General features: G+C 34.2%; 2 protein-coding genes across 4 annotated transcripts; one reads left to right on the top strand and one right to left on the bottom strand.

Annotated features, from left to right (window-relative positions):
• Positions 1 to 1309: 1309 nt before the first annotated feature.
• Positions 1310 to 17081, bottom strand: LOC115983635. 3 transcript variants are annotated; one of them, XM_031106364.1, is made up of 19 exons: positions 16696 to 17081; positions 15326 to 15400; positions 13739 to 13854; positions 12158 to 12272; positions 11889 to 12017; positions 10455 to 10502; positions 9956 to 10137; positions 9652 to 9848; positions 9225 to 9517; positions 8931 to 9080; positions 8279 to 8815; positions 8016 to 8162; positions 6874 to 6949; positions 6170 to 6342; positions 5732 to 5932; positions 5500 to 5640; positions 5098 to 5226; positions 1865 to 2095; positions 1310 to 1717 (listed from the first exon to the last, which is right to left on the bottom strand). In XM_031106364.1, the coding sequence occupies exons 1-19, from the start codon at positions 16828 to 16830 to the stop codon at positions 1556 to 1558; spliced, it is 3237 nt and encodes a 1078-aa protein (XP_030962224.1). In that variant the 5' UTR covers positions 16831 to 17081; the 3' UTR covers positions 1310 to 1555. The 3 variants fall into 3 exon arrangements, with proteins under 3 accessions (XP_030962224.1, XP_030962226.1, XP_030962225.1); XM_031106366.1 differs by having other exon boundaries at positions 1436 to 1717; positions 6170 to 6294; XM_031106365.1 differs by having other exon boundaries at positions 1436 to 1717; positions 6170 to 6297.
• A 2739-nt stretch (positions 17082 to 19820) lies between these two features.
• On the top strand, positions 19821 to 24485 carry LOC115984120 (cation/H(+) antiporter 28-like). The gene is made up of 4 exons (XM_031107033.1): positions 19821 to 19985; positions 20778 to 21770; positions 22347 to 22937; positions 23871 to 24485. Exons 1-4 carry the CDS (start codon positions 19821 to 19823, stop codon positions 24483 to 24485), a joined length of 2364 nt encoding a protein of 787 aa, XP_030962893.1.
• The last annotated feature ends 171 nt before the right edge of the window (positions 24486 to 24656 follow it).

A 24656-nucleotide genomic window follows, 5' to 3' on the forward strand; every position in this document is an offset into this window, starting at 1 on the left:
CCCTTATCTATTCTCTCACATTAGATGGGTTTCACACTTGTAGGGTTCATCTTATGTGAGATGATAGATGCATGTATCAAATATATGGTAGATTTTCTTACTACCTAGTAGCTACAATGCAGCAAATAAATATCTTTGTTAATTTTTTTTTTTAAAGATAAATTTATTATTTTGTATGGAAAAATGCACACCCAATTTCACACTAAAATCCACAATATGTTTAATTAAGTGTTACATTGTAATTGATGCACCTAATTTATTATTATTATTAAGTTTATGTGGTGATTCTGTTTGTAAGTGCTCAAATTTAGTCACAAAATTAACATCTAAGCAAGTTGTGTAATTGACCATGAGTTTGGTTGTGGTTGTAGGCGCTTTGTTTTGTAGAACCATTTTAATTTTACACAACATTCTTCTTACATGAAAGTGGACTCCATAAGCATCGGGATTCACCTTCATTTGAGAGGAATGTTGCTACGATACATAATACCACCTCCATGGAACCGGATTTTCACAAGCATCAAACGCGTGTAAGAGGCCTGCTTTTCTGAATGATTGTAAGAGATACCATCCATCTAGTTAGGACATATTTTTAGAGGAATCTAGTTAGAACATGAGAAGAAATATTAAGTTATAAATTATAATTAAAAAAAAAAAACCCTTTATCAATAACTAAATTAATTAGCAAGTACGTATAAATTTAAAGTGGTTTTGTGTATTTCCCTTATTTTGAAATTTTGAAAAAGAGGTCTACATTAAACAAACCATTTTTTAATAAAAACAAAACAAAATTCTTACTGCCAAGATTAGACCAAAAAAATGTATGTAATATGGAAACTCAAAGCACCCTACAAAGCACAGATCCTAAAGCCTTAAAATTCTGCTAAACAAGTAGGATAAATGTACAAGCAAATTAAAATAAATTTTGGTATAATTTACAATCCATCGAATATAAATTCACTCGCATAAAAATATCCCGTCTAAGTGTATGATCCAAGAAGTCGTCCATAAACCAAAAAAAATAAAATTACACGGTGGCAGATAGAAATATGGGCAAACTTGCATTGCTTAGCTTCTTTTACAGAAAATTTGAATATTACAAACTCCTCTCCAGCTCTCCTATACCAAAATAATAACTTCACAAATGCCTCATATGACAATTATGCAACGTGCCTTGACAACAATGAAAGAAAACCCATATTCAGCCCAATACCTATTGCACATTTCAACACTCCACAAAAAAAAATGGTGGAAGAAGCCAATATAAGGGGGAAAAAAAATCCTCCCTGTTAAAATGAAAGAAAAAAACAGAATAAAAATTAATGATGGCATTGGCTATGAATCGGTGAACTGTTTGACTAAAGTTAGAAAACAACACAATCACTGATCCAGCTATAACCGCTGAGGCAATGCAAAATTTGGAAAGCAACGGCTGCAAGGAATTCTGAGCATTATGTAGCCCACCGAGGAGTTCAAGCCCCAGTCATTGCATGCATCACCACAAAACTCCAGTCGATACATCATCCCTATAAGAGTTACTATCCATTTAAGGGCATCAACAACCAGCAGCCTTTAAAAAGTTTTCATATGGGCTTGATGATGGGAGCTGAAAGAAGTGGGGATGTTGTTGAAACTCAGTTGCACAAAGCATAGGACCATTACCAATGGGTGGGTTGTGTGAAGCACCCATGTTTGAGTCAAGGAATGGATTTCCACCCTGCAATTCCAGATGGTTTCAGAATCAAATCATTTGGCAGGAATCAGTTAGCGGCTAAGTTAAACTTCTTGCTCAAATTGTTTGTGCGTCTTAAAAAAATTAGAAAGCCAGTATAAGAATCAAATGTATGATAAAGTTAGGAAGTACCAAAGGAAAAACAGGATGAACTGGGGAATAAGGAGGCAGCTCTTTTCCATGGTAATCATGAGAAGAAATGCTAACTAAACTTTCTTGAACCTGTTGGGGACTCATGAAAGTGGACATCTTCTGCTGCTTTCCCACTAGAAGGGCCTCACAATGGCCAGCCATTTCCTTGTATGTCATGTCATTGGGGTTTGAGAATGAAAATCTTCCTACCTGATTTGTAGTCTCCAAAACCTACATACACACGACCTTATGAGAAATTTATTGAAACTGTGCAATAGAAGTTGAAAATGAAACAACATAGTGCCCTGGAGGAGGTGTGCTTTGATGCAATTTTTTTTCTTCCCGCAGGGGTGGGGGGGGGGGGGGGGAGATTTCCAGTCTATTACACTAATTTTCTTCTTCTTTGTTTTGCCTCTCCACAAGCCCTGTAACTCTAAGAAATCTGAAAGATATTCCGTGTGCTGATAATGCCAAAGTATCAAGTTGTATCATTTATGTTGATTTGCACACATTCCGATAGCCCCAATTAGAACCATCTTAGTTCGTAATCTTATACCCTCTCTAGATCATTCACCATTTGGATAAAATCCAAAACCACTGCTCAATCAATGAAGAATTGGTCAAATGAATGAGACGACTCACCTCATTTGTCAATGACAGGTCGAACAACAAATATAATCTGAAAGATATTCCGTGTGCTGATAATGCCAAAGTATCAAGTTGTATCATTTATGTTGATTTGCACACATTCCGATAGCCCCAATTAGAGCCATCTTAGTTCTATACCCTCTCTAGATCATTCTCCATTTGGATAAAATCCAAAACCACTGCTCAATCAATGAAGAATTGGTCAAATGAATGAGACGACTCACCTCATTTGTCAATGACAGGTCGAACAACAAATATTCTAATACATCTTACATATTGATCAGCTATCAACAGCAAACATAGGTTATAAATGAAGTATGCCAAGAGATTTTAGAGGTACAAAAGTTAGCATCAAAAGTCAAACCTCCAAATCACAAAAGTGCAGAAGAATCAAGCAACCATAGTACCATCAAGAATTGTGAATTCTTGGATTCCATCTTTTAGTTCCCATGTTGTTCACCTCTTCCACTTCTAGGGTTTGGGGTAGGTGATTGGTAGGTAGCATTACCCCCCCCATTATTACTATTATTATTATTATTTTTGATAAATAACGAAATATCATTAATCAAAAAAGACCTAGGTACACCAGTAGTGTACATGGATAGGAGTACATCAAAATCGTAAATTACAATGATACCCCCAATTTTTTTTTGGAGAGGCTAGTTCTCAGACTTGAACCTGCAACCTTTTGCTTTTGGTGGAATGCACTTGCCATCGCACCAAGGCCTGGCCATCATCTTGGAAATACTTTTATACAATCTAAAATACAGGTGGATCTTACAACTCTACACAATTTCAGGGGAAGTTGAGTAGTATGTTTTCCCTTGTAATTAGTAAACCAGTACCAAAGAAATTACTCATGTCAAGACTCAAGCATAAGTATATCCAGGAATCTTTCCACCAGTCTAAGGGTATCACAGATATTACTAACAGCACTGTCACTACCGTTCTCTGGCTTCAAGCTATTTCTGTGTCAGCTTAAAGCCTAATTCCTATTTCCATTCAAATCTAAACTATACTTTCCTCTTTGAGATGAAGATTCATTACTCTACTTTGGAGCCCCTGTGATGGCACAGCCATAGCATGGTACAAGAAAGAATATCCTCTTTGAAAGCCTAAGGCTAAGGCAAAGCCCAAGAATAAGTGTCCATGGTAGTTAATTAGGTTTTTATATTATATTTGGTTATTCTATAGTCAAGGATATTTTAGTATTGAGTGTTTTGAACAATAGGCATGTTGGCCTTTGTTGGTTCTTTCTCCTCTCTTCTCTTTCTAAAGTTTCTGTTCACGGGTACTGTTCATGCAACCCCTGAACTGCCCTAATTTCTCTCTAATTCTCTTTATTTCCTAACCCTAAACCCACCACAAACATAGAAAATTTTTCTAAGTTGTCCTACATCACCCTGTGGACATTTTCAGTTACTAGAGATTCTAATTTCAAACACTTTTGCAATAAAGCATTGAAGTTTTTATTTTTTCCTAGATCATGTCCAGTCATAATGATGTAAAACATACACAATGAATTTAGTGGTAATATTCTCTAGAATTCACATGACTGCAGTATGTATTACAAGCCTAATTATGTGCACATTAAAGCTGCAAAAAATTTTGAACCAAGATTCTTCTTAATACTATGAGTTCACAGACCTAATCTTTCACTAATAAAGGGGAAAAAAAACCAAAGAAAAGAAAAGGCAAAGTGCCCTCTCAGGAGAATTGATTTTAAGGCAGATTTTTTAACCACTAGCAGGAAAATAGACCACCCTGGCACAAAAGTTAGATAGACAAAAGAAAGAAGAAAAGCAAGAAACTATAACAGTTCCTTTAACCAGAGCTAACTCAAAGGCATTTCGACTTCCAGACATGCATGCAATGGCAAAATCCAGACTCAGAACCCATAAGGAGTGACTTTACAGATGAGAACTTACTGCACTTATTGAAATTCTGGAAAATAAGCTGAGTGGGAAGGAAAAAAAGGGAGCCAATGCTAAATTGTCAATCACACAGTGAGAAAATCTTAATCTCAGCCCATCTTCTCTCTGACCTCTCAGCCTCTTGAGAGCTTTTTGCATGATTTGGGAAACTGGGGAAAATTTTTAGGGCCTTTTGAAATGGTATTTGGGGCCACATTTTGCTTTAAATATAGCACAAAGCCCAATGCCCAAATGTTTTTTAAATTTAGCCTGAGAGCTCAAACAATTTTCATGCCGGTCTGCAACAGTAATAGCCCAAATGATAATAAATGCAAGATTAGTGTGGCATCATAAAATTGTATGATCCTACTAATCCTAACCAATCCTGAAATGATCAATCCATGATTCTATTTCCAAACGATTCAGGGAGCACTGGAGTGATCGGAGTCATTTGCTAAAGTGGGATCATAGGATCATATAATTCTACAATCCAGATCATGATTTCGATAACATTGGGATCTGGATCATATAATATCAAATGAAGAGCGAGATCTAAAAAAGAAAAAACTTCATCTGTACACTCATGAGCAAAAAACAAAATCATCTGTGCACATACATACATATACACAAAGCTATATGTGGGTGTGTCTCTCAAAAATAGAGATAACTTACTGAATTTAAAAGTTCATCAACACTCAGTAGGGTTGTACTTTCCATGCCCTGCTGTGTGCCAGAATCAGCTGGTCTTTCAAATGCATTGGGTAAAACGTCATCATCAGTTGTAAATAACGGATGGTCAACCTGAACAAGGACACCAAGAGAACATCATGAGACACGAAAAGTGAAGTCAGAACAACCATATTAAGGTTAGGGTTGTTTCTGTTATTTACACATGCATCAAAAGAGTTGGTGGAGTACAAGTATACCCTGGTTAATGAAATATATATATGATCAAATAAATTAGTACACGATAATTCTTATGGACAAATTACTACATATCAATACATATCTTTGAGGGTTTTTTTTTTTTTTTTTCCAAGGGGTGGTGAGGAGAAAAAAAGCTGTACAAGTTACCACATCAAGAGGCTCGTTATCTTGTAATTCAAGTTGGTAGAACTGTCCCAGCGTCTCCTTGGATAACTGACCTCCCAACGGGCATATGTCATCAGGCAAAAAATCACTAAGCAACTGCTCTCTGATAAAAGATGACTCATGCTGTGCAAAGATCTAAAAAGTCAGTACGGTAATCCCATTAAATGATAAATTAAATGCATTATATATCATGAGAATGTGAGATTGGGGTTACATTGGAAGATTTTCCCAGGGTCTGTACAATCGCAGTAGCAAATGATTCTTTACATTGGCTCTTGCTTATTTTTATTGCTGAAAGTGACTTTAGAGCATCTTCGTCATCTTCTTTTGATCCATAAACTTTCATCAGATGGTCTAGTCCAGCATTGACAGCCTCCAACTTGCAATCATCAACTAACCGTAGAAATGGATCAACCTGATACAAAGTCACCCATGTGTAAAGGTATGTAGGAAGTACGCTTTACTTTGAACACTTTCAACTTTCCTATATGACACACAATTGCCTATATTTGAAAAAATCAAATGCATATGCAAATAAAATAGAGAACAGAGTGAATTTAACACATGAAAAGCATAAAATGGAAATCCAAGAATGACACATGCTACAAAATTAACCAAACAAACAAATCCTAGAATATACTTTTGCCCCTACCGTTTCATCTGTAAGTGCAGCTTTCACAAGTGAAACAAGTGGGAGAACATCATAGACTTTTGATGAGAAGATAATCATGTATGATGCCAAAGTAAAGAGAGATCGGCGGCGTGATGGGTGCAGTGCTGCTGCAAAATACATCTCTTCAGTTGCAGAGATGGAATCCAAAATTGCTATAAAAAACCAAATGGTCATTATGTCCATTGCAATTCTAGGGGATTCATGCAAAATATACCTAATATAATAATTAAAATAGAGGCATTCAATTGCGAATCTTAATTCATAATACATCTTTTCTCCTCTCTCTCCCCCCCCCCCCCCCCAAAAAAAAAGGAAAAGAAAACCAAATTCTTGAATAAGAAAAGTGAATTATCTAAATTATCAACATGAAACCATTCCAATCTCATTTCACTAGTCCCTTAATATATATTTTTTAATCTGAAAGCATGATGCTATAATTTTATTCTGCTCCTGACCCATAATTGTGAAGATATTTGTTTCCACCCAGATAAGTTTGCTCCTCTCATGGTATTTGGAATTTTAAAGTACGAGTGGGAAAAGTAGAAATCACGCAATTTACTTATTAGTATCATGCATTCCCATGGTATGAGCATTTTGTTATATGGCCGCAAAACCTTGCAAGAGTTCAAGAATTGCACATACAGAACAATAAATTGTAAATAATGTCGGAATTGAGAGCCTACCTCCTTCTCCAAGAGAAATACTCCTTAAAGAAAATGCCAGTTGAAAACTTCTAATTAGAACCTCATTGGATGAGTTCTACATGACAGAGTGAATTATAAGAAATACACCAAATGAAAACCAGGGAGCACCATGGAAATAAATAACCAAATATGAATCCCATGGTAATTTGTAAAGACTAAGAATCTTGAAAAGGATATAACTAAAGAGTTAAATATATTAACCGTCGCTAATAAAAAAGCAGGGAAAGAAAGTAACTTTATGGCTATATTAGAATCCTATAGAAAAGAGAGAAAAATAAATAATGAAACTTGCTACCATTCCATTCTTGTGCCTTCTACAGTCTAACAAAGAAACCCAATCTGTAATTCTTTTCTACAGAAGGAATCCACACTATCTTTATGGAGTCAAATAGGAGGTTGGTTGAGAAACTAAAGCTTAAAGATAAATATATTATTTCCATAATCATATTTCATAAACAATTGAGCTATTTTTAAATTTATTGTCACAATCATGATTCCAAGAACTCCAAACAAAGAACTCAAAAAATCATGATTCCAAGAACTATTTGTTAAATTGATTGTCACAAGCATGCCTCAAAGCAAGACCAATCATCATGGATTTGATTTCACTTGTGTAAAGTCAGGGAATGTCACATAATGTATGTTTATATATTTGGAGTTTTTGGAGGTTCTGACAACTTAAGAAGATGCAATTCTTGCAAGGGAAATATCCTAGTATATATTTTTTTATTTTTTTTATTTTTTGGGGTGGGGGGGCTCCTGTGAGTTTTTGGCCTTAAGAGGACCCCATATGAGAGATTTAAATAAATGACCTCCATAAGGCATGGCCAATGACGAGTGTGGCATCCCTTGCAAGTTTTCACATCCTAGTGTTTAACATTAGGTAAAATGGTCACAAAGTATTGATCATTTAATCCAAGTTGAAGCAATTAAATTCATACCATAAGAAAACATCAGCCATTGAGAAAGTAAAAAATGCAGCTCATATACAACTATCAGTGGAATGAACAAAAGGATTCATCTTCAAAACAAAGAATAAAAATATGGAAATCAATCTCCATTTACCAAAGAAGAATATCACATTCATGATAATGTCAACCAGCAAAGAACAACACCGATACCTTGGTCCGTGCAAATAGTAACACAAGGCTGTAGGTATGAGCTATTGCTTCATAGTTTTCAGGTGTATTTAAAGGAGAGATGGACTGCGCCCAAATTGATGAAAGTAGTAGAGTTATCTGAACACTGCTCAACTTAAGGGATAATATCTGCCATGGTTTAATCAGAAGACAATGATCATACAAGATGATGATGATGCATAAATCTGATATCTAAAGTACCATTCTATATAAAGAATGTGAAAATGAGAAGTGTTAGCACATACCAGTTCTTTATTTGAATTACAAACAGATATTTCTTCAACAGCCATAGATGATGAAAGCCTTTTAATACTATAAACTCGGCTGTGAGTTGGCTTCAACTTGTTTAGCATGGAATGATTATCTTCTGTTGCATCCCCATTATCTACAGTTTCACCTGGGGTTATGGTAGATGGATGCCTTTTTGAACCATGACCTTGGCTGTAAGTTGACTTCAATCTGCTCAGAATCGAATTATTATTTATCTTTTCATCCTCAACTTCTAAAGTCATAACTGGACAGCTATTTTGTTGTAATGAACACTGCTCCCTTTTCAATTTCTCAAAGAGTGCGGCTGAAGAAGAAAACACAGATACATTTCTTGAAAGTGTCCTTTGAATATCAGTTGCCTTGGTGGAGTAGGAAGTAGCAGCACAAGAACGGGGGCAAAAAGAAGATGGGACAAGAACAACAGAAAATATACGGTGTGCACCCACCCTTATTTCATGGTTGGCAGAGACCATAGCTAGGAGTAGTTGATGAAATAATGCGGCAGGAAAAGACTAGAGAATTCAGATAAAAATAAAATCAAAAAATTATATAAGAAACAACTGCAAAAAATCAATCAATCATATTACAAAGATCAGACAATGACTCAAAAATTTGAAGTATGCTTGCCTTGTTTTGATATGACAAATTTGGTATGGATGCCACAATTTGAGCAGTCCTATAAACAGTGGAAATCAGGGTCTGGGCCATAACTGTAATATTTGACATATTCTCTAACATCACAGCCATAACGTCAAGAACCGGACCTGCATCTCCAACCTGCACATCATTCAGATATTTTACCTGAGGAGACTGATAATTTCACATTAGTATCTAAAATTCCAAAATAACTAATTATAGAACACATCAATTATAGATATATTCAAGCAAAGCCCTCCAAATCATTGAGGAGAATAGAATCACCAAGTGTGACAACTGCACTAGGCATTCGTCAACTGCAGCTCGATATTTTTGGTTCCATTGAATTACTTCAGCCCCCAGATTTGAATCATCAAGTGAGTAGTGTATACTTTTCCGCAGGTGTCTCATCATATCACTCAGGGCTGCAATTATGGCCACAGAATGCTGAACCTTAGTTTGTTGAGCAAGGGAGGTAGCGACATCAACAATGTCTAGCTGAATACTAGGATTTTCAAGAACATTCTTGTGATCAAGATGCTTAATCAAGATGGACAACAGAAAGTGTATGTTCTGCCCTGCAAATTGAAGAGAGAAACATTTACACTAGAAATCCAAGATGAAAATTCATAAAGGACAAAACTGTGTTAGAAAGAAAAATAGGTTGAGTTCACTGAGAACAATTTTAAGAAACTGAAAAAAATTTAAATACCAGATTTCTCTATCATTGACTGCATGTCCAGCAAGACAGAAAGAGCGACACCATGTTCTAGAGACCAGAGATTGCCATTATCAAAATAGCGGAACAAAGATTCCAAGACACGCCGTACAGTTGTAGCTTCCTTGGCTAACTTGGCCATGTTGCACAAGCATACCCTTGACCAAAATCTGGGATTCTTGGCATCATCTCTGCAATAAAAATTATTTTTCCAAAAAGAAGCAGATGTTAGTTATAATAAGATTAATAATGCAAGGATATTTAACTAGATTATCCTATATAGGTCAAGAGGAATTACACAGGTACGTTAACTTCGCTTTTCTCACTCACTATCATCCTCCAAGAAGAAATCCTTGTCAAAGCATCTGAGGAAGGAGAAACTTCTTCAACAAGCCCATTCTGGGCATCTTGTTTGCCATGGGTAAGAGCATCAGAATTTTTCTTCAGACTTCCGTAATTTTCCAAGACAGCCGAAACAACCTAATTTATGAAGAAACAAAGAAAGCTGTTGAGTTTTGCTACATAAAACCATTAGATAACAAGTATGCCACTGGAATTATTAGGAAGACTGGTGCTAATAAAGGGAAAAGTAACTACATAAATTCTAAAAAGAAGAAGAACAAATAATTAAATGGATTGTGTTTAGTTCCCAGTCAAAGAACAAAGCATTAACATATTAAAAAGTTTCGAAAAAAATCTCTAGCAATACCAAAATACTTTTATTTTTAAAATAAGTCGAGCAACACCAAAATTCTCAAGATATAAATTAAGAAATAAATGGTAACAAATTAACTCACATGATCAAATTGAGCTGAAATATGGGAGAATTCACCCATGAACCAGACCTGCAAATAGAATAATTAACCAAAGGTCTGAATGATATCAAATCTGTCAAGCAGGAGAAGCTGTGGTGAAATGGCAATAGTTTTCAAAGGAAACGCGATCTAACAAAAGGGGAAGGCTTGCAACAAGACAAAGATATTTATATGAAAACGTTTAAAATGATATGATTGAGGCCTCATAAAAGATTAAAAAAAATATAGATTCTTTTAGTGCATGATGATCCTGGTTTGTTAAGGATAACAACTCTTTATATGTCAACATCTGATCCTCCTTTTTGATGAAGTTTTTTTTCCTCAAAATATTACTTAAGAATCACATGTACCATAGTATCCTTTATTTCTAATCCTCACCAAATGGGTCCATGCACATCCTGCCTGTCTATCTATTTCCTTATTCAATTACTATGTTGCTGTCTGTCCCATAATAAGTGGCTCAGTTGACAAAAGCAAAAATTTGAGGAAGAGCCAAAATGTTTAACTTTTTGCATAAATTTTCAAATCTCTCCTTTAAAGGTAAATCAACATGCAAATTGAGGTACATACATGCTTTTAAGACAAAGTATTATGGGAGAATAATGCTTTGATTTTTGAAGTGGACATTTTATGGGACAAAGTATTGGCAACTCTATCACTCATTATGTGACAAGAGTAAAACATACTTCATCTTTCATGCAGTTGTGCTTGTTTCACTCATATAGTATTTATGAGAAGTACCTGAGTACCTGGTACTTGAGACTTTTAATCCAGTGCTTACGATGTAATTCCAACAAAAGCTTACATTACTAATTTTTTTTAATGCCAAATTAAAAAAATGAAAGCAGGCAGTTAAAATGAATTAGGCAAAGTGAGATATCCTTATAATGATGCCAAGTTGTAATATCTATGATGTAAAAGGTAAATGAAGTTAGTGAGTGTATGTCATCATATGACATAATTGTAAAGAAAATATTTCTTCATACAGATTATTATTTTTTTAATTTATTTATCAATGGGGAAGCCTCAGGACTTTAAATTATTAATTTATGCAAAATTAAAAGGTACTTTTCATGCTGTATTTCAGAGAGAAACGAAAAAGCACCCATGGAATCTATACATCTATATGATAGAAATAAATGGAGAAAATTCATATACTTTAGAAATAGAAAATGAAAACAAAGCAAAATTAAGAGTGTCTCATGTGGACTCTAGTGCAGTGGAAACTATGACAAATAGCACATCTCCCATAATGCGTGAATGAAATATCATGTATTCAAGACCTATTGGGTGCATGTGAAATCTACCAATTAAAACAATGTTATGCATAATAACTATGTCACTAAATTTGTTAATGTAGAAAACAAGTATCATTGAGTGCAGCGGCATAATTATACTGGCATGTGGATCAATTACCATTGATGAAAGGGCCTGAAGCCCAGCTGAACGCAAATGTAGTACCAAAGCCTCCTCCCCCATTTCTTGAGCTAAAAGACAAATTTTTGGAATCAAGCCATCTAAGTTGAACATATAAGTACCATCCCTCTGCAAAATCAAAATTATCTCATGAGCTTAAGGACTTCCAGAGAATCTTCAAGCTTAAAATATAAGCAATTACAGTCAAATATTTCCTGAAATAAACAAGCGACAACCTGAAAACAAAAGAATCTAACAACACCACCCACCTGGTTATTCACAAAGTCAAAAAGAGCTTGGCATCCTAAAATACGTATTTCATCATGCCGTGTTTGATCTAGCAGAATGTGGATGATGCTAAGCAAGCTACTTGCAAATAATGGCCTGCCATAAATTGTCACAGATCATAACTTGTGTTTGTAACTAAAGCATGTATAATGTCTATGTGCATAAAGTGAGTTTAAAAATAAATGTCCATTTCAATAGTTGGGCATGCAGTATCCTTTTGCCGATACTGTTCCAAGAAACTTCTCCTGCCCAATGAAGAGAAATTTTCTTATTACATAGAAGATTGTACCCAATGCACAAACCTTATGAAGTAGCATCTTAAATTTCATGTCCAACTAAAAAATTCCACATGATTAATGGACAATACCTAGTCTCTTTTTCTGGGAATATATTTCAATGGTATTTAGAAAGAGACTATGTGCTGAAACAGATGCAGAAGACATCAGTCTAAGGTGCTTGCCATTGAACCTCAAAAACAAAATACAGGTATCGTGGCCTATATCATAGGTCAGACAAGAACAAATGTTGATTAGAATGGGAATAATGCTAGCTATCCATATTCCTTTTTGTGTGATTTTGTGTATGAGAAAGCCTACAAAAAACTACTCTATGTACCTAAAATCACCATATCTTAAGAAAGCTGAGGGATACATCACATGAGGAAAAAATAGGGCAATACATCAAACTTGTCATCGGCATATTCAAAACTAATTAGCTAACTTAGCTAGGTCCAATTCTAACATATCTATTCAACTAACATATTACAAATCCTACTTCAAAGCATTCACATATGCAAATTGAAAAGAAATCATTGAAAAACCTAGTGCATGAGGTCTTACAGATAGATCAAAATATCAGCTAGATGCTTCGTACCACCTTTGATTGGTACCAGGCGTGTCTCACAGATGGTAGCACTCTCCTAGAATTCAGAGAATCACTTCTATTTTGTACATAATCTTTAGTAATTCTTTCAGGTTATGGAGTGCTCATCATCATGAGCTTGCATAACATTTTTTTTTTTTAATAAATCTTATTGCTTATAAACAAATTTAATTAAAATCATTTGATTATAATGCAAAAGACAATGAAGAGTACCTAATCAGCTTGAAATTGGCTAGCATGATCCTCAAATAACAAATTGATGTCCATTCTAAGTTTATAACAGCAACTAATGGAAGAGGTCAGCCTGACACATATCTAATTAGTGGAGTAATCAAAGTTCACAATAAAAGTTCTGGGACAGTACAAGTAATCAGCTCATATTTGACAAGAGGTAATTTTTTTCCCCTACTAAGAAAGTATATAATATTTCAATCTGCTAGCAATTAGTAAGTGAGAAATATCACACCAAACAGTCTGCTGTTGCTTAGATCTGATTGCCACCTAAAATTCTGGTTTTAATATATCAATTTAAGATATAATAGATGGAACAATGGATTTGTATGCCATTATCAGCTCAGCGGCCCATTAGATCTAGTTTCTCTGCCAATGTTTTAGGAATCTGAAAAAGGAAAGTTCCTTGACTCAAAACTGATACAAAAAGAAAAGGGGAAAAAACTCACATTTGATCCTTACAAGTGATCAACAACTTCCTGTAGATGCCCAGGACAACTTTTACTGAATGAAAGCGCTCGTTTCTCAAATCCCTGTAGCACCTTTGCTCAAGAGAACTTGTGATCTGGGAAGAATATAAATATGGAATTTCTATCAAACTTTCAAAAAAAAAAAGAAGACAAAATATTAGAATTTGAGAAACAAAAAATGAATTTTCAGAACCAAGAAGTAAGTAACCATCTGAGCAAGGCTTGCCAAACAAAATCAGAGCTAGTAAAGCAACTTTACAAACTCCAAAGCTTTTCTACTTATCATTGATTTCATTATTAAAGCCATGTGACAATATGCATGCCCTAGAAGAATTGTTATAAAGAAGTAATTATGAAATTTCAGCTGCGAGCATGAACACATGATCCCTAGAGCATGATAGAAGTATTTTTTTTACAACAATTACTGCACCTTCAACTACAATTGTGAAACAAAGAAGGACATCAATAGGGAGACAAATAAGTGGTAAGAGGAAAGACAATAACAACAGGAGAAGGGATAAAAGCAATCAAATAACAAATATAACTAAAATTTTATTCCAAAATGTTTAAATAAATTCCAACTGATTTCTGGAACTGATTGCAGCATATAAATCATTATATAGAAAAATATCAATCCTTCATCACAGGCATATCCAGATTTTCAGGCTTCTAGTAATTGCATGATGCCTTCAGGGTTGAAGTTATTCTCTAGAGCTACACAGATATGGAATTTCAACCAATGGGCATGTGGCACAATGCATCTACTTAAATTTTCAAAAGAGGATGGAGCTGAGTGATCCAAGATATTGAAAACTCATGCTTTTTTATATCTCTTAACTCCACAAAACTAAACCCAAAAAAACAAACCTCCTAATATATTGCCCCACAAGCTAAGTTTCCAATGGTCAAAAAAACTATATGCTTCTTTTAAATTTCTTTTTCTTTTTTTGATAGGTATGCTTCTTTAAACTTTCTTTCAAGTCTCTTGGGCTCCTTCTAAATGCCTGATTTATTCAATCAAAACAATACAGTGCATGTAGGAGTGAAACAAGTAATCTTCAACAAAACAAGCTTCTTCACAATAGGCATCAAACATGTCCATTCAATATGGTTATCATCAGTAACCTATCCAATAAAAAAAAAATGGATAGCCACTATCACACACTCTATCTTGATGGCTGCCACTAAACCCTTTCAACCCCTGGAGATTAGAAGTGATGTAACTATACATTAACCAAAGTGCATGCAATAAGTAAGATCTTTACACAATCAAGGTGTGTCCTTCCCTAGACTCAGATATACTCTTTTTATTTGGATAGCCTTTTATCAGTCTTCCAAATAGATAGCTTTCCATCAAGACTTCCATATTAACACCTTCTACATATTAATTTATTTAATGCACATAAATATACTTTATTTAATTCCAATTATATGAAACTGTTCCATAAACAGGAATAGATAAATAATGAATCATATATGCAAGGTCCTAGGCAATGATCCTCATGCAAAACAATGTATTCACATCCATTCTTCAACAATGTCAGTCACAAAACAGAGACCTCATACCTTTGGGATACGGAGAGGATTTTTTGAGGCATATTCACATAGTTTACTGATCTTCCGATCATTTGGTTCCTCAACCTGCCAAAACATGTTAGAAAAGTTCCAACATTATAACAAGGGCAAGAGGATCAAACTTAAAAAAGAATTATTATCCATAATGCTATCAATAACATAAATTAACAAATGCCAAACCAATTATCCCAATTTTAAAACCAAGTTACACCAAAAAAAAAAAAAAATTCAATAATCTAAAATGTCAAGCCAAGTTGAAGCACACCACTTCACATGACCACATCAATATCAGCATGCAGCAGTTTTACAAAGCTCCCAATCCTTAGCACCTGGTCTCACACATAAACAAACAAATGACAAGTTCATATAATAACTTACTCTATTCATACTAATCGAAGGCTCCACTAATCAACACACAAAGAACTCACCCACCCTAAGTTATATTTTCCTTATAACCCAAGTAACAACAAACACATAAATCAAAGTCATAAATTCCCTCTTCCTTTCCCCTCATTTCCATGACAACCAAACCATCAAACCACATTCAACATAAGATTCCACCTTCATCATGCTAATGAGTTCAAGCTCACATTATAAGTCCTCCACCTGGACCACCTCCACCCATTCTAAAGGGCGAAATCATGACTTCAAAACCCATATGCATAACTTATCAATAATAAAATTGCACTTTCTCCCTGTTGGGGAGACTGTAATTTGACTCTAAAAAACAGACTCACTGGGTGCAATGTCGAATACCATAAAAGACTTGAGTGCAACTTCCTCATCACCAACTGGTTTTGAGGTGAAGTGGCACAGCTCACAGTCGGACACTTCCCTTAACTACAGTACACATGCAATATCCCTAAACTTCAAAAATAAGCGATACCCTCCTAATAATATTGATAATAAACAAATTTCTGTCAAATTTAACTACAATGTCAAAAAATTTCCAAAGACATGTCAAATAGAAGTTTTGAATTTTTCATTAAATTTTACTAAAATCCTAACTTGACAAAGTGCTCTTCTTACCAATATAGTACATTACTTAGCTCTCTAGTTCAATAGACATTTTGCTTATTTTATGTACTGTTTGTGGATTCCACACTACTTTTTGTCTTGCATATGAAAATAAGCTACCGAAAATAAGCAATTCTCGAACCGAAACTAAACTACAGTTAAGCGCAACTTGCCCTAAAAATAATTCAAGGTCCATCTTTATTTTCCTTTTTAAATTAAAACCGCAACATTACAATCTAAACTCTCAAACACCAAATCATTTTCCCGCATTTTCTTGGCAGCCAAACAGACATCACACAAGATCGAATTTTTTTTTTTTTCAAAAATTCACAGAAAAAATCAACCTGAGACCGCGGAAATATATCGGCGAGCAACTTCTTGTACCGCTTCACTGGATGCCTTGACCTCGCTCGCAATGCAGGGCAAAAGAAACACAAGCTCTCGCACACCGGAAATATCTTCCTCGATATTACTCCCATTCTTTTTTTTCAACTTGTTTTCCAACCCTCCAAAAATCAAAGCATATAGATGTGTGCGTGGATTTTCGGGGATGAATAATCGGAATCGGAATTGGCTCAGGATTCGAGCGCAGAATCTGAAAGCGCGAATCGCTAAAAGAGAAATGAGAGTTAGAGAGAGAGAGAGAGAGAGCGAGAGCACCGGATCTTCGAGTCTCTTCGCCGGAACAGAAATGAGAGAGAAAACGAAAGCTATTTGTGCTTTGTATTCTCTCTCTCTCTATCTCTCTGTTGCTGTGGAGAGCTATTTTAGTATTTATAGTCTTCGCTTGCAATCGACAAGAATTGTTTTTTGTTTTTTTTTTTTTTTGAAAAGAAAATTGTTTATTGCTTTAGTTTGATTAAATGATAGTACTTTTATCTTCTTCTTCTTCCTTTTTTTAGTTCAAGGTTGATTTATTTTGATTTTTTACAATTTTTTGAATTTTCATCTTAGCTATTATTATTTGATTTAATTTTTCATTTGGCTATTTTTGTTTATTTTAACCAAAAAAGTTTAACTTCAAACCGATTTGTAATTACCTTTATCCAATCCATTTTGTGTTTGTAGTGGTTGAAGAAACTATTTATATGTGCAATTTTAATTTCATAAATTTTTTGAAATAAATTATGTGACTTATTTAAATAAAAAAATATTAATAATATTATAAACGGTCACGAAATAGGTTAGAGAAAGCAGCTACAAAAGTGTTTTAGAGCTAAACTTTGTTTGATTTAGATTTTTTTTTTTTAGTGAACAAAATTCCATAATTAATCTCATAAATACATGTAGGATTCGATTCTATGGAAAGTTGTATCTACTATTTTAAGGGAGATCTTTCACATCTTTCAAGTTCCACCCTATAATATGGGGCCAAAAAGCAAAAATAAATGCTTTAGCCATTAAAATTTTTTTGACTCTTTAACCTCTTTCATGCTCATGTCACATCAAGGCGCTACAGGAGAAATAATTGCAAAAATTTTGAAATATAAAGAGCTAAGAGTTTTGTAACTTGATCAACTTTTCTGATGTTTTCAAGATATTTAATGTTCAAATTTCTCTCCCTCATTATAAGTTAAAACTGTCAAATTATCCAAATAAAAAATAATTCAAACATAAAAAGAGTCAAAATGAAATGTTTGGAATTTAAAGGAAAATATAAAAGCGAATCAAACATGAAGAATCTAACTAAATAAAAAATTTATTTTGAAGAATAAAAAGTCAAAATGAAAACAATTTCAAATAGATAAAGTTTAACTACAAAATTAGTTATAGTTTAAGGTTACAACCTTACTCAATATCTTTTTATTAGAAATGAATTTTGATAAATCCACCATTGGATTACATATTCTTCTTATATTCTCCATATTTGCAAAATTTCTAAAAAATTAAAGATCAATAGTTATATCACCAATAATTTTTTTAAATTGCAAGTTTTTATAGTTTAAAATTATGCATAAAATATATTCTTACAGATCATACAGTAAATAAATATTTAATTATCACAAAATTTGATATATGTTACATGTATTAAGAGTGTAAAAAACATACAATTCAATAGTTAGATTTTCAAAATATGAAGTAATGTTAATGATATTAAATAAGATTATAACTTTAGGTCACAATCAATTTTATAACTAAACTTCATTCATTTTAAATTTTCACACAGATGTAAATAAGAGTTGTGGTCTGTGTTTCTAAAAGCGGGAGGTCGTCTTTACAAGATGATTTGGTAACGACAAAAATAGTAGTACAAAAGCGAGTGGATTTTTTTGAAAGGCTTGTGTGTTTCTGTCTAGAGTTACGTTAACCAACTGCTATAATTGTTACGAACTCCATGCAACGAGCCAACGGCTTCTTTAAAGAGATTTTTTTTTTTTGGAGAAGGCTCTTTAAAGAGATAAGTCTAGCTAAAGGTTGCTAATTTTTTACATTCTAGTTGCTTAGAAATTCCATAATTTTATGTTTAGTTATTAATTAATTCGTTTTGTATCTATAGGATTTATTTGTTAATTTGTTATAATATTCTTTTGAGATTATTATTATTCATTTATTTATATCATATAACGCTTTTAACCAAAATAATAATGATAATAATGAAAATGAATGCATACTATATATTTTAGTGCATCCTATTAGAAAATATATTAATTAAGAAAATGGGATAAAATGATGTTGGATAAAATATAAGGTAAGTATCTATTTAAATTATGTAGTACACTCTTTTCAAAAAAAAGAAATTATATAGTACTCTCTCTCTCTCTCTCAATTTAAGTGCCTCACATAAGTGAATCCCATAGATAGGACTCATCTTATGTAAGAAAATGACGCAATACACTAGATACAAAAAGTTATTTCACATCATAAGATAATATTCTATATGCACAATAAACTACACATTTTTAAACCAAAAAAATAAACTACACATTTACACTTATTTCTCGTAAACTCATATAAAAGTGGACCTTACGTAGAAAATCCATAGATGAGACCTACACTTACATGAACATGCAGAAGGAAGTGTAGTATACCGGTGTACATAATAATTTTGTCCAAGGCCATTGTGTTGCATTTTTTTTTTTTTTAGTAGTTACCTAAATAAAAAATAATAATTATTATTATTATTATGGTGATTTGTCCTTTTAATTAATTTTTTTTTTCACTTTACAAATCATCTAGCTAAACCACTTAACATGTCTATCTGTCCTAAAACTACTCCTTTGTTTTCTCTCCGCAAACTAAGCATTCATTCACAGCCACTAATACCCACCGGCGAAAATCCGAGACAGAGAAGCTGTGACATTACTGATTTGCTGGGTAAAACTGAAACTAAAACTATAACATATATAAAATTAATTAAAAAAAAAAAACATTAAAATTATGGAGACAAAGATCATTTATTGATCAAGAAAGTGAATTTTTTTTTTTAGAAAATCAAGAAAGTGAATTTTAAGAAGAAAGAAAGAAAAAAATGTCAGATGCTAATCCAGATGACCCATGTTCGGGTAAGCTATCAGCACTTTTTACAAGAGTTGCAAAACATGTATTCGGCTTCTTCTTGATGGTGGTTCTATGCAATGTCACACATTACCTTTTAAGGCCTTTCTCACAACCTCGTATCACCTCCGATACCTTTGTAAGTCTCTCTCTCTATTTTTATCAAGAGTTCTATAACTTAATAATATTGTCTCGTTCTCTTATCCCCTCAAAATATTAGGTTAATATATTATCAATTGAAACAAAGTAATTATCAAAATTCAAGCCTCCAGACCGTAAACTAACTAGAAAAACAAAAACCCCAAGCCTAACACAGTTGGTCCTTTAGCACTTTAGATTTCAAAAAAGTTGTTAAAATGTAGCATTAAAGAATCGCTTTCTCCTATTGTCCAAAATTTAATTAAATAGAAAAAATTAACCTCAATACCCAAAAGCCTATTTGATAATCTTAATTATTCCTTGTGCATACATGCATCATCTCTCTCAAATGTGTGAATTCTATGCAACATTAGAACTTACACATTGTAAGAGAAAGGATGCACAATTGTACTGTATATATCGGATAAATAAGATAATTATTACTCGGTCACAATTCATTCTCTTTTTCTTTTTTCTTTATTCTATATATCAGATGTATAGCTTCATTATGTTTTCCACAACACAAAAGGAAACTGAACAAACCTTATTATTGATGGGAGTTTTGGCATGAAACCAAATTTGTACAGTAAAGAGCATAGTCGAGTAGGAAACAAAGCCTACCATAACTTGTATATCTAACAAGCATTGGATATATCAGTCATCACTGCTCACTAGTCACTTTAAATTAGAACTTTGCTAAGAGATGCTTTTTTCTGGTTGTAGTAGTGCTTATCTATGCCACGACTCTCTTTTATTGTGATTAAATTCCTCAGCTTTTTCTTATTACATGCAGATAGGGCTACTCATTGGCAACTTAAGAATCGTACATGGTTTTTTTGACATATCAGCAGCTCAAACTTTGCGTTTCATCATTGATTTTGGCATGATCTGTTACATGTTTGTGTTGGGCATTGAAATGGATCCATATGTACTCTTGAAGTTACCAACCAAGGATGCTACAGTAGCCTATGCAGGAATGCTCTCCACATTCATCCTAGCCGGAGCTATAACCCCATTTCTGAACTATACTCAGGAATTTAAGATGAACTTCACCCTCACCCTCTCTACTGCCCTCTCTAGCACAGCCTCTCCGGTCCTGACCCGTCTAATTACTAGTCACAAAATAGGCAAGTCAGACATAGGGCAGCTTGTGATTGCTGCAGGAATGCACTCTGATTTTATATCCACCCTTTTCATTTCCATTGGCTATATTGCATATCCAATAAGAGAAAAACCTTCAGGTAAGAGTAGACTTCAAGATTCCGTGGAGATGACTATTGCACTAGTTATACAAACTGTGATCACTGCCAAAGTTTCACCCATTATTATGAACTGGGTTAACAATGAGAACCCAGAAGGCAAACCAATGAAAGGCTCACATTTAGTGCTTGCAGTTGCCTTTATGGCCTTGGTTAGCAGCTGCTCAACTGTATATGGTTTTAGCCCCATTCTAAGCGCGTTTATGGCGGGCATTTTCTTGCCAAGTGAGGGGAGGGTATCAAAGTGGGTAATTAGCAAAATCAACTACTTGTTAAGCACCATTTTCTATCCCATTTTTTTCATTTGGATGGGGTTCGAAGCTGATTTCCACCAGTTTGAACCTGGCCAAATAGGAACCTGGGCAAGGTTATTTCTACTCTTTCTGATAGCAACAGTTGGGAAGGTAGCTGGAACAGTACTTTCTGGGGTGCTGTTGGGATTTCGTTGGCCTGAATCATTTGCACTTGGGTTGCTTCTCTCTACAAAGGGCCATTATCAAATTTACTTGGCTATTGCTGCTAAAACAGTAAGTTTCTATTTTATTCCTTTATTTTCAAATTTTTGTTTGAACAAAAAAAAAAAAAAAATCTATCCTATTCTTCATTTTACTCTGAAACTTGTAAGATAACTGTCATGTCTCTTGTCATGTAGAAAATGTTTCCAATTTTAGTACAAGGCATTCTTCTGAGGGCCTAAAAAGCAACAGCCATATTTGTTTATTGTAGCATTTGTACACACTAGTTACATTCGACAAACTATTACAGGCACAAACAAAAATGCATGCAGCTTAGGGAAAAAAAAGTGTGACCTGAAAAAGTAATCATAAATCTCCCATAAAAGTGATTCTGTATAAATTTTTAAAAAATAAATAAAAGCATTAAACAGTCCACAAAAACTAAATTAACTCATTTGTAAGTAATGCAAGCCAAAATGAATTGGATGTATCGATTCCATGGAACAGGGTAATGCTTCACAAGTAATTAATTAAGTTTCAAATGAAAGACTGCAAACAATGATATCAGATACAACTTAATTAGTGTCAATAGCTATGATTTTCATGCCTATATAATCTTTCTGCTTTGTACTCTTATAATCAATGCAGGCTGGTACCATTTCTACTTCAACCAGCACTGTGATGGTAATTGCAATCTTTTTCACTGTTGTGCACGCCCCATCAGTTGTTGCATATATCATCAAACTTGCAAGGAAACGAGCACCAACCCATAGAATAGCACTTCAATCACTTGACCCTTCAAAGGAGGTCCGAATCTTGTTAGGTGTTCATGGACCTCAAGATGCTCCAACTGCCATCAACTTCACAGAAATTTCTCGAGGCACAGCTGAACCTGGCATCGCAATATATCTTACTGACATGATTGAACTCACGGATAACATAGCAGCCACACTCGTGAGAGGCGACGAAGAGGACACAGTGACTGTGACCGACCAGTCAGTGACAGAAATGAGAGAACAAGTCACTGCTGCAGCTCAAGCTTATATAGACCATAATAGTGATGGTGTCAAACTCAGACGACTTCTTGCACTCTCAACATTCAGTGGTATGTCCCAGGATATCTGCCTCTTGGCAGAGGACTTGATGACAGCACTCATCATATTGCCATTTCACAAGAGACAGCGTGCCGATGGAACATTGGATGCAGGCCATCCAGGATTCAGATATGTGAACCGCAAGGTAAAATCAGGAACTTACACGCAAAACTTTAAGTAGCTAAAAAAAGCTCCTAATTAGACCCAAGTTCATCTCTAGGATGGGTTTGTATGACCAAAAACTAAGAGCATCTCCGATAGATGTTTTATATCTATTTTTTGGAGCAAAAACACCACTGTTCATACTATCTCCATTTTTTAGATTAGATTTATTACAGTACTTCTTTACAAATAGAGAACACAGTAGTTTTTACTATTCATACTTCAAATATTTTTTTTTCTATTATAATAATCAGGTATTGAATAAAAAAATATTGAAAGATGTGTAGTTGTTAAAAAAAAGAATAAATAATGAATGAAAAACTAATATTTAAATGGGATGAAGAAAATGATAGAGAATCTGTTGGAAAGTGTATTTGAAAAAGTATGTAGGTAAAAACTAAATATCACTGTTCATTGTCTAAACAGTACAAAAATTTGATTAATCTGCTAGAAATGCTCTAAATCAGAGAGTTGGAAGTACATCATTTTAGATCTTTACTTGCAGATATAATTTTTAGGTTATATAAAGATGTTAAATTCCTACATTAAATGCCTTACTACAGTGCTATTAATAAGTATTCCTCATTATTAAAATAAAACAAAATAAAATCCTCGGATAAATAAAATGAAAAGATATTTCATTGATGCTATCTTTTAGACCCTGAAAAGATATCATAATTTGTTTACAAATCAAGTAAAAGAAAATATTGGTTATAAAATATAGAAGCATGGGTTACTTGTCATTAGTTAGTACAAATTTTCATTTTCACTCAAGGAGCTAGTATGATTATTTGAAATCATGAGTTGATCCAAATGCTTCACAAAGACAGTATTTGCTCTGTCTCTCTGTGACAAACATAGCTGTTTCCATGCTTCTTCCAAATTGTAGCTTGATGATAGTTCTGGTTTTCAACAGGTACTCAGGAACGCCCCATGCTCAGTGGGAATTCTGGTGGACAGAGGTCTTGGACTGGTAGAAAAAATATCAAGATCACATACATCACTCAATGTGGCAGTGATCTTTATTAGTGGCAAAGATGATAGAGAAGCACTAGCTTATGCCGGCCGTGTAGCATGCCATCCCGGGGTAAAACTCACGGTAATAAGATTCTTAGTGGAGAACAGTTCAGAGAACACGACAAGAAGAGCCGGCAGTCATAGGGTCAATGTTGCTGAGCAGGAAGAGGAGATGAAGCTGGATGATGAGTGCTTTGCTGAGTTTTATGAAAGATGTGTAGCAGGAGGGCAAGTTGCTTACATGGAGAAGCATCTTGCAAACTCAGCTGAGACTTATTCTACTTTGAGGTCATTGGAAGGGCAGTATGCACTCATCATTGTAGGAAGAGGAGGGAGGGTAAATTCAGTGTTGACAGAAGGAATGAATGACTGGCAGCAGTGCCCGGAATTGGGTCCGATTGGTGATGTTCTTTCGGGGTCTGATTTCTCTGTGAAGACCTCGGTTTTGATCATCCAAACAAACAATGTAAGAGGAGAACTAGATGGACTTGATGATGACTTCTCTATCATGTAAATGTCAAACCTAGTGTGATAGAAATAGAACTTAGAAACTAATTGTAACCAAAAAAGAAAAACCAGATCAGTTGTAGAATTATAGTTTATAGAAATTACAACAACCCATATGAGAATTGACAGTGGGATTGGCCAAGATTAGAAGATAGAGATTAAACAAGCTGATTTTTTT

Source organism: Quercus lobata, chromosome 4 (assembly GCF_001633185.2).
Source record: "Quercus lobata isolate SW786 chromosome 4, ValleyOak3.0 Primary Assembly, whole genome shotgun sequence".
Lineage (NCBI taxonomy): Eukaryota > Viridiplantae > Streptophyta > Magnoliopsida > Fagales > Fagaceae > Quercus > Quercus lobata.